This window comes from Ptychodera flava, chromosome 7, assembly GCF_041260155.1.
Source record: "Ptychodera flava strain L36383 chromosome 7, AS_Pfla_20210202, whole genome shotgun sequence".
NCBI lineage: Eukaryota > Metazoa > Hemichordata > Enteropneusta > Ptychoderidae > Ptychodera > Ptychodera flava.
The window spans coordinates 38860138-38873052 of NC_091934.1; the positions used below are offsets into that span (position 1 = coordinate 38860138).

At 38.7% G+C, this 12915-nt stretch overlaps 1 protein-coding gene across 1 annotated transcript; it reads right to left on the reverse strand.

Annotated features, from left to right (window-relative positions):
- Positions 1-549: 549 nt before the first annotated feature.
- Positions 550-9199, reverse strand: LOC139136491 (aqualysin-1-like). The gene is made up of 6 exons (XM_070704216.1): positions 9050-9199; positions 7835-7964; positions 6847-6953; positions 1565-1709; positions 1067-1251; positions 550-558 (listed from the first exon to the last, which is right to left on the reverse strand). The coding sequence occupies exons 1-6, from the start codon at positions 9197-9199 to the stop codon at positions 550-552; spliced, it is 726 nt and encodes a 241-aa protein (XP_070560317.1).
- Positions 9200-12915: the final 3716 nt, after the last annotated feature.

Below are 12915 nucleotides of genomic sequence, written 5' to 3' on the forward strand. Positions count from 1 at the left end.
CAAACAATACATTACCGTACACACTAATCCAAACTCCCCTACAAATATCCGAGGCGAAACAAACATTTTTATTAACACAAACAATCGGATAAGAATGTAGGAACACATTTTTGAAACGAATCAAACACAAAACTCGACACAAAAACATTTTGGATAGTTAGGTGGGGATCCTCTTTCACACTTTTTACATAAGTACAATAATTTAGATTATTCAAGGTACATAAATGCACAAACATTGCAAGTTTTAATTGGGAAAATATTATTTAAAGTTTTGCCTTAGACTCCCGTGTATAGTGGACCAACATTTTCGGCGAAATTACAAATTTAATTTCTTGTACACATGCGCACTTGTGAACGCCCAATGCTCATCACGTACATTTATATCAGTTATCGAAAGTCTATAGATTAACAGATATTGCTAGTTTTATATCGGAAAATACACGTTCATAGTTTTCTCATAGACTGCCATGTATAGTAAATCAACATTATCGAAGAAAACCAAAAATCAATGTTTTTGTACACACACTCACTTTTTACCTGCCACTTCAATTAAGCAAACTACATTTACATGAATTATCACACACATATAAAGTAGAGATATAGCTTGTTTTTATGGGGAAAATGATAATACTTTGCCTAATAGACTCCCACGTATTATGATATTTTTGGACGAAGCACTATATCGGCCACATTTACCTTACTTTCAGGGAGGGGGAATTCAAAATTATAGCAAGTCAGAAGGGGGGAATTGAACACATTGTGAGTTTGTTGGTTGGGTATTTGAATAACTCTGAGAACTTTTTTGGAATCTCCCCTCCAGCGGTGTTTGTGAATGCAGCCTAAATAAAGTTTTTTTTCATCGTTGTATTTTTCAAAAATCGAAAATGTAATGTTCCCTAAGCATTGCGGCCATTTTGAATGTGGGTAATTTTTCCTCTCGCACCAATTTTACAAAGCCACCCTTTATTTTTTCTTTTCGATTTCCAAAGATAAGTGTGAGCAAAAATGTACGTCTCTCAATATCTGGGCACGCACTGCCTGAAAAGCAAAGAAATGTAGTACGTACACCCGGGCTACTAGCAGGCGTATAACTGCAGGCGTTATCAGCATTGTCACCAGCGGCAACGACTGGCAGGAAACCTGCCGCTTTAAGATTTTCAATTGCATCATTGGTAGCTTGATTGAAGTCGCCTGAAAGTGATAGATTTACCACTGCAGGCGCCGTTCCTCTCTCCGCTACTTCGTTGATACCTGTAGAACAGTACAATTACCGAAACACTTTCTGAATCATTAATTTCCGGTTTATTTCTGTCCGTCTGTCCTTCTGTCTGTCTGTCTGTCTGTCTGTCTGTCTGTCTGTCTGTCTGTCTGTTTCTTCCTCTATCTGTCTGTTGTCCGTCTCTCTGTCTGCCAGTCTCTGTTTCCGTGTCCGTACGTACTGTGTTTGGACCTTGCCAAGTACTGTGCCACGGAAATACCTCGTTATCTCTCTCTCTCTCTCTCTCTCTCTCTCTCTCTCTCTCTCTCTCTCTCTCTGGGAAATAAACGGGCATATGCACATTACCTTCAATGATCGTACTCCATGGGGCAGTTCCCGTACAGTCAAAGACGCGTACAGAGTAAAGATGTAAATTCTTTGCCACACCGTATGTAGTACTGCCAATAGTGCCGGCTACATGGGTTCCATGACCGTTACAGTCTACGTGTCGCTGTGGAAAGAAAATCACAGAGTGATTCACAGTGAGAATCACAGAGGTTGTCACATGATCTCAGCGACCTCTTTACTGTGGCCATAGTGGTGCTGACTTATTGTTTAATTGTAAGTGGTGGTCCCCAATGACAGATTCTCCTAACAAACTCCTCCATGTGTTCACGTCCCCCCTTCTAAATTGCTATAATTTTGAAGTTTCCCCAAAGGAAGGCAAAATGTGGCCGATATAGTACTTCGTCCAAACATATCAATTCATAATACATGGGAGTCTATTGGGCAAGCTATTAACATTTGTCTCATAAAAACAAGCTATATCGCTACATTTATGTATGTGTGGTAAATGTAATTTGCTTATTGTGGCAGGTAAAAAGTGCATGTGTGAAAAAATTGATTTTTGAATTTAATCAATAATGTTGATTGTACATGGTAGTCCACAAGAAACGTATGAACGCACATTTTCCAATATAGAACCAGCAATATCTTTTCATCTATAGACGTTTAATAACGTATATAAATGTAATTGATGAGCATGGGGTGTTTACATGGAATTTCGCCGAAAATGTTGATCCACTATACATCGTAGTCTAGGAAACTATGAATAATTTTTACAATACAAAACTCGGTAAATCAATGTATTTATGTATGCTTGATTATTGATATGAACATACTTGATCAGACTAGGGTGGTTAAAAGTCCATGCATGGGTGTGCAAGAACTTTGACTTTAAGATTTCACTGAAAATGTTGATTCACTATAAAACCCAAATCTCAAATTGTTATTCAAAGGTTGTTTGACCTGAAACTTCCACTTATTATTGATGACACTATGCACTTTCTCAATTGTTTGTATTCTCTCAACGTCCTCTAAAAATAAAAATGTACATACTGCGACATGAATGTTTCACACTGACCAAGACCCCGTGTATTGTCAATGGGAAAATGTTATCAAATAAGTTATCTGCCAAATTATTATTGAAAGGTTACGTTGAAACTTTTAGTCTTTATAGAAGCCAGTTTTGCTCCATAGAGGGGTTAGGTAGTAGAAATCATGACAACCGTGGTGTTTTGCCTAAAGGTGGCTGCTTGCATCAATAAATTGTTTAATATACCTTAAAATTTCCGCCCAAAGGGCACGCTTAAAATGGAAATGGCAAGAAATGAAACTGCCAGAAGGATTTGAAAAGCAATTTGATATTCAATCAATTTTCAAGTCCCCCTTTCAGATCCCCCGGGCATGTTGTAAATTTTTTCAAGTCCCCCCTGAAATGTCCCAAAGCCCCTCCAGAGGTCTTTGTTAGTGCAGCCTTATTGCTTTTACTTACATGATGTAGATTCTCTTATTTTCTCCAAGTATTTATCTTGTTATCTATTTGTTTTGATGAAATACTGATTGATAATCTTCTTGACCATAATTTGCATATTTTTGGACATTTAGTGTGGTAATTTCAAATATGTACGATTAGAGGTCAGTCTTAGATAATTTCAGAAGTCGGAGGTCATACAACACCATAATTCCAATGTCAACCCCCACGCTAGGGCACTGGGGTGCAAAGGGGGTAACTATTGTGAGCTACCTTTTAGTGTCCTGTCTTGCCACTTCTTGTTTTGTGCAAAGTATGTACGTTCGTAAATTGAATCATGTATGCCCCTTCCTTCAAAACATTCTGCGACGAAGTTGTTCAGAAGAGAATATTTGATGAGGATGAAATTATGGAGATCAGTGCACTGGGAAAGATCTATTAGGGAGCCTTCAGTAATTACAGGGGGTTGGGCCGGGGGATTTCTGTGCGTACCTGTATTGTAAAATGTACCCCATCCTTGTGTCTAAAATGTGACTCTCCTCTTTGTCCGGCATACTAAAACGTGACCCTCGCCATAATCACTGCAGTTTTCTCCCAAGGAATAATTTAAAACGGTATCAACTAATTTACATAACAATCACTTTAATTGTTATGTAAGTTACAGACAAAAATTACTGGGGGAGGGGCTGGTGTTTTGGGAGGGAGAGTTGCAATTTATCACGTAATCATTTTTGAAGTGTCATGCATTTGCGGGAGGGTTACCATATTTTTCGCAAGTATAAGGCGGCAAGATGTGGCTGATATAGTGATTCACCAAAAATATCAAATCATTATACATGGGAATCTATCTGGCAAACTGTTGACAATTTTCCCCCACACAACAAGCAATATCTGTACATATATATGTGTTTGATAACTTATGTAAATGTACTTTGTTTGAAGTGGGAAGTAAACCATGCTTGTGTGTACAAGAAATTGGATTTTTGGATTTCATTGAAAAAGTTGATTCACTATACGTGGTAGTCTATGATGAAACTGTATATTTTTTTAAATACAAAACTAGGTAAATCGGTGTACTTATGTACTTGATGATTCATATTAATGTACTTGGTTATACCACAGAGAAACATAGACAGATTCGCAACGCTTGCATGCCTTTTGTTCCATGGTCGTCTCGGTAGACTATTGGCTTTTCATATTAAAATGAGCTTCAAAGGTGTTAAACTTTTTGGAGGCTTTGTTTGTGGTTGATAATTACACGAGATTATGCGAAAAATACGACGAGATGGCATCGTACTGCCAGTCACGTAGCAACCATAGTTACTTTGTGAGCTCTCAGGCCAGAAACACTGCTTCACGCCAATCAAAACATAACACGCCAGCAGTTTCATAAACAAGTCCTTCCTTGACGCACGTGTAAAAGACGGTATGACTGACCGTAAACCATTGAGTAAAACCAGACAGTATCGATAAAAGACTTTCAAATTTGGTTCAAACACACTCATTATATATTCATAAAAATATGAGAGGAATTTTTAAAACGGTAAAACTCACTTTCTTGAAGCTCAAAACACTCCCGTTTTCGCCAGCACGTCAATTCCGCTCAGCACCACACGACAACAACAACACAAACTTTGCCGAACATACTTTCGCTTAACAATTGGCGAAAATCCGAAAATTACCGAAGGATGCATGGTCGGCACTCTTCGGAAAACAGAGGCGAGAGCAACCTGAGGCGAGGTGAACATGGATGGGTTACGAAACCGCTTCACGCCTTAAACAATACCCGTTGCGACTCTGTCTATGTTTCTCTGTGGTTATACTAGGGTGGTTACAAATGCATGTGTGCCAAAACTTGGATTTTGGATTTCCCCGAAATGTTGATTCAGTATACATGGTAGTCTATGACGAAACTATGAATACTTTTTCCAATACGAAAATAGGTAAATCTGTGTACTTATGTACTCTTAATTATATATATTAATGTACTTAATTAGACTAGGGTGGTTACAAATGCATGTGTGTGCAAAGAAATGGATTTTGGAATTTCACCGAAATGTTGATTCACTATACATTGTAGTCTATGATGAAACTATGTATAATTTTTAAGGAATACAAAAATAGGTAAATCTGTGTATTTATGTACGCTTGATTATTCATATTAATGTACTTAATTAGACTAGGGTGGTTACAAATGGATGTGTGTGCAAGAAATTGGATTTGGAATTTCACCGAAATATTGATTTACTATACGTGCTAGCCTATGAGAGTACTATGATCAATTGTTTGCCGATATAAAACATAAAACTAACAATATCTGTGCATTTATAGACATTTTGATAATTGATATACACTGTGCATGCAATCTGTCCCATATGTTCTTGTCTCTTTTCTTTCATCATTCTTAACTGTTCAAGGTGTTTAATGTAGGATACCATTGCATCTTCTCTGCTTGTGAAGCGTGTCGATAATGTGTAAAGAATCTATGTATTTTGTCGGCAATTTCCTATTCAGGAAATATAAAATGACATTCAAGGGTTTGGCCGTAAAATTATCTTCTGTCAAAAGTGAACCCCCAAGATAGGTTTATAAAAAGTGACCCTATCCCTTGAACAGTTTTCTATAAAGTGACCCCCCTATTCCCCCGGCCCACCCCCTGTAATCACTGAAGGCTCCCTTACATCCATATCTCTCTCTCTCTCTTCTCTCTCTCTCTCTCTCTCTCTCTCTCTCTCTTTCTCTCTCTCTCTCTCTCTCTCTCTCTCTCTCTCTCTCTCTCTCTCTCTCCAATATAAATCATACAGTCATACAGTTGACAGTAAGAGCTTGTGAGATAAGTTGATGCTGGTCGGCTCTACATTTGTAACTTAGCGGGAGGGGGCACCAACAATTGCGAAAGTGGGAAGCGGTTCCTAAAAAAATTGGTTAATATCGGGGGCAGGGCCGAAAAGAATGCTGAAGATGTATTTTCTCTTCAAGTCCCCTGACGTTAATGATACTCATCCGCTCTTACCATTCCATTTCCTTTTTCACAGCGGGACATGTTGCATCGCTGATATGATAAAACGCACTTTCAAAAGGAAAGTATCGAAACCTTTTGATCGGAGAAATTAGAGGCTGGTGTCTTTGACTTAGAGCAGGCTGTTGAACGTGCACCGACTTTGCGCAAGCTTGACCCTAGAACATTGCACTATCTATTCTATCGTGCGTTTCCGAAAAACATAAGTTTTTCTGTGTAAGAACTCATGAAAAGGAAGTAAATCTCGGACCACAAACAATTTCTCTCATAGTGCTATCTCGCGATATACAGACATGTTACTTCACTCTGTTTCCATACGTACGTTGTAATAGAGTGTGTGACGACAGGTGCCACAACGAATTTATTCCCGGCAAAAAGGGTTCTGCTCGACTAACAAGGTTGTTGTAGAATGTGTGAAGTGGGGTGCCAAATCGGCAAAAGACATTACAAGCCAATAAACTTTGTATGGAGTGTCTTTCATATCTTCAGAAATAATTATGGCAATTCTTTCTATAGGTGGTCACTGGTGTCTTGGCTTTCAACGACAGTGGTAATCTCGCAGTAATTGAAAAGAAAGGTACGGTCCTATTACCTTTTTTTAATCCTGAAAAAAGGGGTACGCCATTAAAACAACAACTGCCATTAGCGCTACATGCTCGTCCCACCCTTCCATTAGTGTGCTTATTCAGCCCCTCACACCTGTCGGCCAACCATAAAAATAATGGTACAGTCCGCTGGGTACGTCTGAACTAATTGTGATGAAAACGTTGAAATACATATTAAGTACACAACATGTTTTAGAGAAGCATAGCTTACTCTTGTGCCAGTGAAGTCAGCAAAATAAATAGGCCTGTTAGGGAAGTCCTGCTGGTTCCTTTGTATTCCAGTATCGATTACATAGACTCTGAAACCGTCACCATCACCTGGAAACAAAAGAAAACAGAGAAAACAATTACTAAGGCAGTTCTACATTGGACATACTTGACAAGTTTTACCAATCACAGCGGCCTCTCACTTACTATCAAGGTAACTCCTCCTCACCCTCACCCCTCTCCCCCATCATCATCATCACCATCATCATCAGCATCGTCGTCGTCATCCTCATCATCATCTTCATCATCATCATCACCAACACCATCACCACCACCACCACCTTTGTCATCATCATCATCATCACCATCATTATCAACATTATCATCGTCGTCATCATCAACATCATCATCATCATCATCAGCAGCAGCAGCAGCATAATCGACTTTCCGTATTTTAACAACTACGATATCAGATGTAAACTATTATAGTTACCATAAGATAGCAAGTGGAGAGAATGTGTCCGATGTCTCTTTGCCATGTTGCATGCGCGTGGCTCTATAGATGTAGTGACTCCACTCATACTCAAATGAACTGCCTGGCCGAATTACAAAATTCGAAAGGAATTCAAACAAAATTCGAAAGAGAAAGACCGTCCACCATACAGTTACGCGAGGGTTGCATTCGTTGAAAAATTAAACAAATAGCAAAGAAAGTCTTTCCACATCCAAGGGAGCTGGTGGCTTGAATTGCACTCTGCTGTCATAGAGGACCCATGCGACCAATGGAAACACTGCATCAAAAGTACGTGTGCCGACTGATCGTAAAATTTATATGATGCACCCATGTTGACGTGATGTATCTCGATATCTTGCATCAAATACATTTGTTTGAGAACAGGGAAGTCGCACAGGCGCACATCCGACGACTCCCTCCTTGTAACTACATGTTGAACGGCACATAAATAGCGATAACAACAGAAATCGCCACTAACCAGGTGGATTGTACATGCCGTCCAATGGGAAATCAGTTTGGTCGATACGATCCAATCCCCAACTTTCGACAGCAGCCACACTTACTAAAGCGTCTTCTTCAACATAATCAACCTTCGGGTCGTTCAATAACTGTGCGCAAAAAATATTTCGTTTCAATTTGTGGATGTCTTTGTCCTTCTATACTTCTCACACGTAAATCTTCCAAAAAACTGGGATCGTACATGACATTTATTTCATGCTCGTAGGGATTTTCATGCATTTTCAAATAACATTTCGCCTCTAAAATTGACTCCGATTTTGATAAGTGCTACTATTTAGATGAGAAATAAGAATCCACTTTAAGTTTTAGTGATATGAAACAGCTTAAGTATCGACACACATTACCACACACACATATATATACACACACACACACACACACACACACACACACACACACATATATATATATATATATTTATATATACACATTATGTATACAATAATGTATATATAGGTATGCTTGTATATACCTCTGTATTTTTTATATGTAGTATGTATGTATGTATGTATGTATGTATGTATGTATGTATGTATGTATGTATGCATGCATGCATGCATGCATGCATGCATGTATGTATGTATGTATGTATGTATGTATGTATGTATGTATGTATGTATGTATGTATGTATGTATGTGTCTGTGTATGTGTGTGTAATTATTCATTATTATACATCTACCATCGAGAACTAAAGAATTTTGCGTGCGCTAAAATAAGCCGTACGGAACCTCCGTTCCGTAACACGAACGGTTTCCAGGCGCCCCACCCCCTACGGCTGTATCTGCGCGTTCACTGTTAAACGGTTTCAAGGGACTCATTGGACGAGTGCCACAACATGTCTCGCGCGCGCTCTGTACGTACGTGTGTGGTGCACTGACACTCCAAAACTTGCAGAAGCGCGTCCGAGATAGTGTTCCACACTGGCGCGATAAAATCGGAAGAAAATTATGGTCACTACTCTGACAATTTGATGCCGCAGTCTCGAATGTAAGATGTATAATAATAAGGTTATCACGAAAATACCGCAAAGGATGCACTCGGACATTTGGCGCCGATCATCGCCCTCCGATTCGCGTCGGCCGATACGCTGCGCCAATATCCTCGTGCATCCTTTGCGGTATTTGCGTAATAACTTCATAATATTCAATCGCTACAGAAATCGAAGTCACGTACACTATCCAGGTCTTGTTTATCATAGTCTGGTAAGTCGATCACAAATCCTTTCATTCTGCCGTTGAAGCTACTCTTCACCACCGCATTTTGGTCGAAGTTTCTTCTGATACGTGAGAGCATGTCATCAACGTCAGAGTCAGGCTTAGACATAAAAATAACGGAAATGCTAGAATGAGATTAATTGTTAAAGCCACGAAGTGAAATTGAGGCGTTTAATAGACCATGGTATAAATAGTGGTGTTGTGGTATACAGTAGATTGTATCTCAAAATTATTTGATAGGTCATCACATGCTACGAATAGTATTGTATTGTATTGCGTTCTGGGAGATCATATTTTTGGAAATCAAATTCAGTTACCTCTGATAGGGTCATGAAAATGAATGAATGGAGGCAAGGTCGCTGTGTTCACTTCTTGCAAAGTCATAGATCGGACAACCTCTTGTATGGTTGCATATAGCTCGTTAAGGAAGAGGTTAGGATAACAACAGTTGATGCCCACTCCGAAAACTCCCGGTGTAAATATTCCTCTCGGGACCTAAATATAGCACTGTTTATACAACTGGACAAAGTTGCTTTTCGGGAAAATATTTTGTCACTTAGTATATCTGAGGTCTCAAGAAAATCTACCGGAGCTTGGAACATAATGAAATTACAGTCAATGAAACATGAGCAAATTACACAAATTACAAACTTTGGCGTACAGTAGGGTGATATTTTGTGTGAGGATCATTTTATGCTTGATCGCCATGTATCGAGGGATTGTAATGGGGTATTCGGTGACATAGAGAATCATTCAAAGCCGTCCCTTTAGGGAGTTTCCCGTTGCGAGTAAACATTTTTATCACCTAGGAAAGTAATCTATTTTAAAATCTAGCTGACAGTATGTAGCTAGGTGGTAAATACTGATACCGAAACGGCGTGGAATTCCCAAAATTTCATTAAAGGTAGTATGCGCCTTGAAACTGAACGACTTAAACTTTTTCTGAAAGTTTCATGACTGATACTTTCAACCATTTTCTTACCATATCAACAATGAAAATCATGAGTCACCGTGCAAGGTATTGACGTTGCGAAACAAATTACCCAACATTTTGCGATACTTGTAATTCAAAATGTCCGCCTTTCCTGTGTTCATATGGGGTTAAAATCAAATTTGCATTCTCGAAAAACTAAGACGGTTAAAGTTTTCCTTTCTCCAAGAGCTTTAAAATGAGCCCCAATAACTGGTCGATCAAACAGAATTGTAGAAATTTGAGAGTCCGACTATCTGTCCTCCAGGCGTACGCAACAAAACTTCGATTCATCAGTATAACTTTTAGTTTGATTTGCAACAATTTTAATAGTTTAATAAACAATTGTAGTCATTAAAATTGTATTTGCCACGGAGTATAACATATGATAGATGACGTCACTATTACGAAATGAATAGTTGTTCGGGAGCATACAACATCGAATATTGCGTGCTCTTTAGACATCTTCTTCTATGATATCTTTTTAACAAATGCTGGATCACTGAAATATGACACAGAATATCGCAAGGCGATGATAATCAACATCAAAATAGAAAACAACAATGCGAGCTCTCTAATGGAACATCATGAAAGTTAACGTAGAACTTAAGTTCGATTTAAAGACATGCTGTCGTTCCTAAGGGGAGGAGAGAGAGAGAGAGAGAGAGAGAGAGAGAGAGAGAGAGAGAGAGAGAGAGAGAGAGAGAGAGAGAGAGAGAGAGAGAGAGAGAGAGAGACAGACAGACAGAGAGACAGACAGACAGACAGACAGACAGAGAGACAGACATGTCAAACAGAGACTCAGAGACAGGGATGAAAGAGACAGAGACACACAAAGAGACATTAACAGACACATCGAGACCAAGAGACAAAGAGAAAAAGGCAGGCAGGCAGCAGACAGACAGGAGACAAACAGACAACTACGACAGACGAGACCAAGAGACAAAGAGAAAAAGGCAGACAGACAGACAGACAAAAAGACAGAAATGTATTGCTGCAATGACTTACGGTTCTGGTACAACTAATATACTGACAGGGATGGTTTCACTCTTTTCCATGTAGTGGGAGTAACAAAGAAATGCATTGAAGTGTAAACAGGTAACTCACCTTCATTACAATAATGTAGGAACCCGGTATTCTATTCTGGGTAATAGCTCTGATGTATTTTGTTTTTCTTCTCCTGCTCCATGCAGAGTCGAGATACAGGCACAGTAAAAGACACAACACTAAAATCTTCATTTTTCTAATTTTTCATTTGCTTTGGCAGACAGGACTGTCAAAAAAATCAGAAAACCCACATCAGTGGCAAGATTTGGTTGGCGGGCGAACCCAAATTATGGCCTTTATCGATGGCAAAGGGTTTGATTGTCGCTTGTAAAACATGAATGTACAAATCTAATTCACGGAAAAAGTTTTATCAGTTGCAAACGTGTAGTGTCAGTTTATGATGTTCAGGTTAAATTGGTCACAGACAGTGGAGCGGAAGGCACTTGACTTCATCAGTGAATTATTATCAAAGTTTACATGGATGCCAATATTTCATTGTCAACAGTTTTAATTTAATGTAACACGGCCTCCGTTGTTTTATGTCTAAGGTAATTGGCGACAGCTGAACCTAAGTTCGTATTATATTTCATTTCGTCAATGGTAACGCCACATATGGTTCACCTCACATTGTTTTCCATGATCACTCGAATAATTTGTATTTCAGCGCGCATATTCTAGGGAAGAAACGAAGAAAATAAACTTTTCTGAGAATAAAATCAGTGAAAAATATTATCAAAAATAACATTTATGTAATCTAAGTAAGCACCTCGAAAATAAAAGACTTAAACTTTTGCCAAAAATTTCTGAAAGGAAACTTTGAGTCATTCATTTATAAAACCGTGGGTAACAATTCACCTTGCTAAATTCGGTACAAGAGAAATAAATTAACAAACATTAACCGAAACTCGAATTTCAATATGGCCGCCACTCCTGTGTGTAGGAAAATATTGAATTTTCGATTTTTACAGAGGCGAAAACTTATTAGTTTGAATACGAGCTTCAAAATGAGCCCCCACAAGTGGTCGACCAAAAATATTTTGTAAAAGTTTTAGAGTCCGAATAACTGTCCAGAAACGCATTCTACCATGATAAAAATGTCGCAGATCGAGAAAACGCATTCCTTTTTTGTCGTGTCTCAAAAATTAGCAGACATAACTATTTTGAAAGGTGCTCGTGAAATTGACAGATGTGATTGCTCGTCAGTTTTTTTCATAAGATAACTATTTGAAAGGTGCTCGTGAAATTGACAGATGTGATTGCTCGTCAGTTTTTTTCATAAGATGTGACTACGGAGTCATAATAGACTGACTCTGATTGTGATCAGTGTTCAGTCGGTCTGGATCTATACCACCGCCATAGCGACCTATGCCTTAATTTTAGCTTTTTGAACTCGAGGAGAAACTTATTCACATCCCATCTGTTCCGTGGTGATCAGACTACTAGTAGAGAAATCATTTTCCAAGCATATTGACAATATAACGGAATTCGCAAACTTTGCACACGGAGACGCTAACTCTTCGATAGTAAAGTTTGCAACCTAATGGAGATGGGAAAAAATATTGTCTTCATCTGTGTAAAATCCACGACTTATTAATAGAAGGAACAATCCCGAGCAATTTAAATTTTCTGAGAAAAGAATTCATGAATGAAGAATCATAATGGAGAGACTGTAAAGTTTGTTACCTCGCTATGACATATGCACGCAATCGATAGCCCAGTACTGAAATAGCTATAGGCATTGAAAGAAGCAGCCAAACGAACACCTAAACGATGCAACGTAGACCTTGATAAATTATGTTACTTACCGG

What these genes read in the sequence shown, in the direction of transcription:
- LOC139136491 (XM_070704216.1), bottom strand. Translation starts at nt 9,199, where the DNA reads ATGTCTAAGCCTGACTCTGACGTTGATGACATGCTCTCACGTATCAGA. An exon ending in ATAAACAAGACCTGGATAGT is followed by an intron (nt 7,965 to 9,049) that starts GTACGTGACTTC and finishes TTTTGCGCACAG; the next exon opens with TTATTGAACGACCCGAAGGT. An exon ending in CGGCATGTACAATCCACCTG is followed by an intron (nt 6,954 to 7,834) that starts GTTAGTGGCGAT and finishes TTTTGTTTCCAG; the next exon opens with GTGATGGTGACGGTTTCAGA.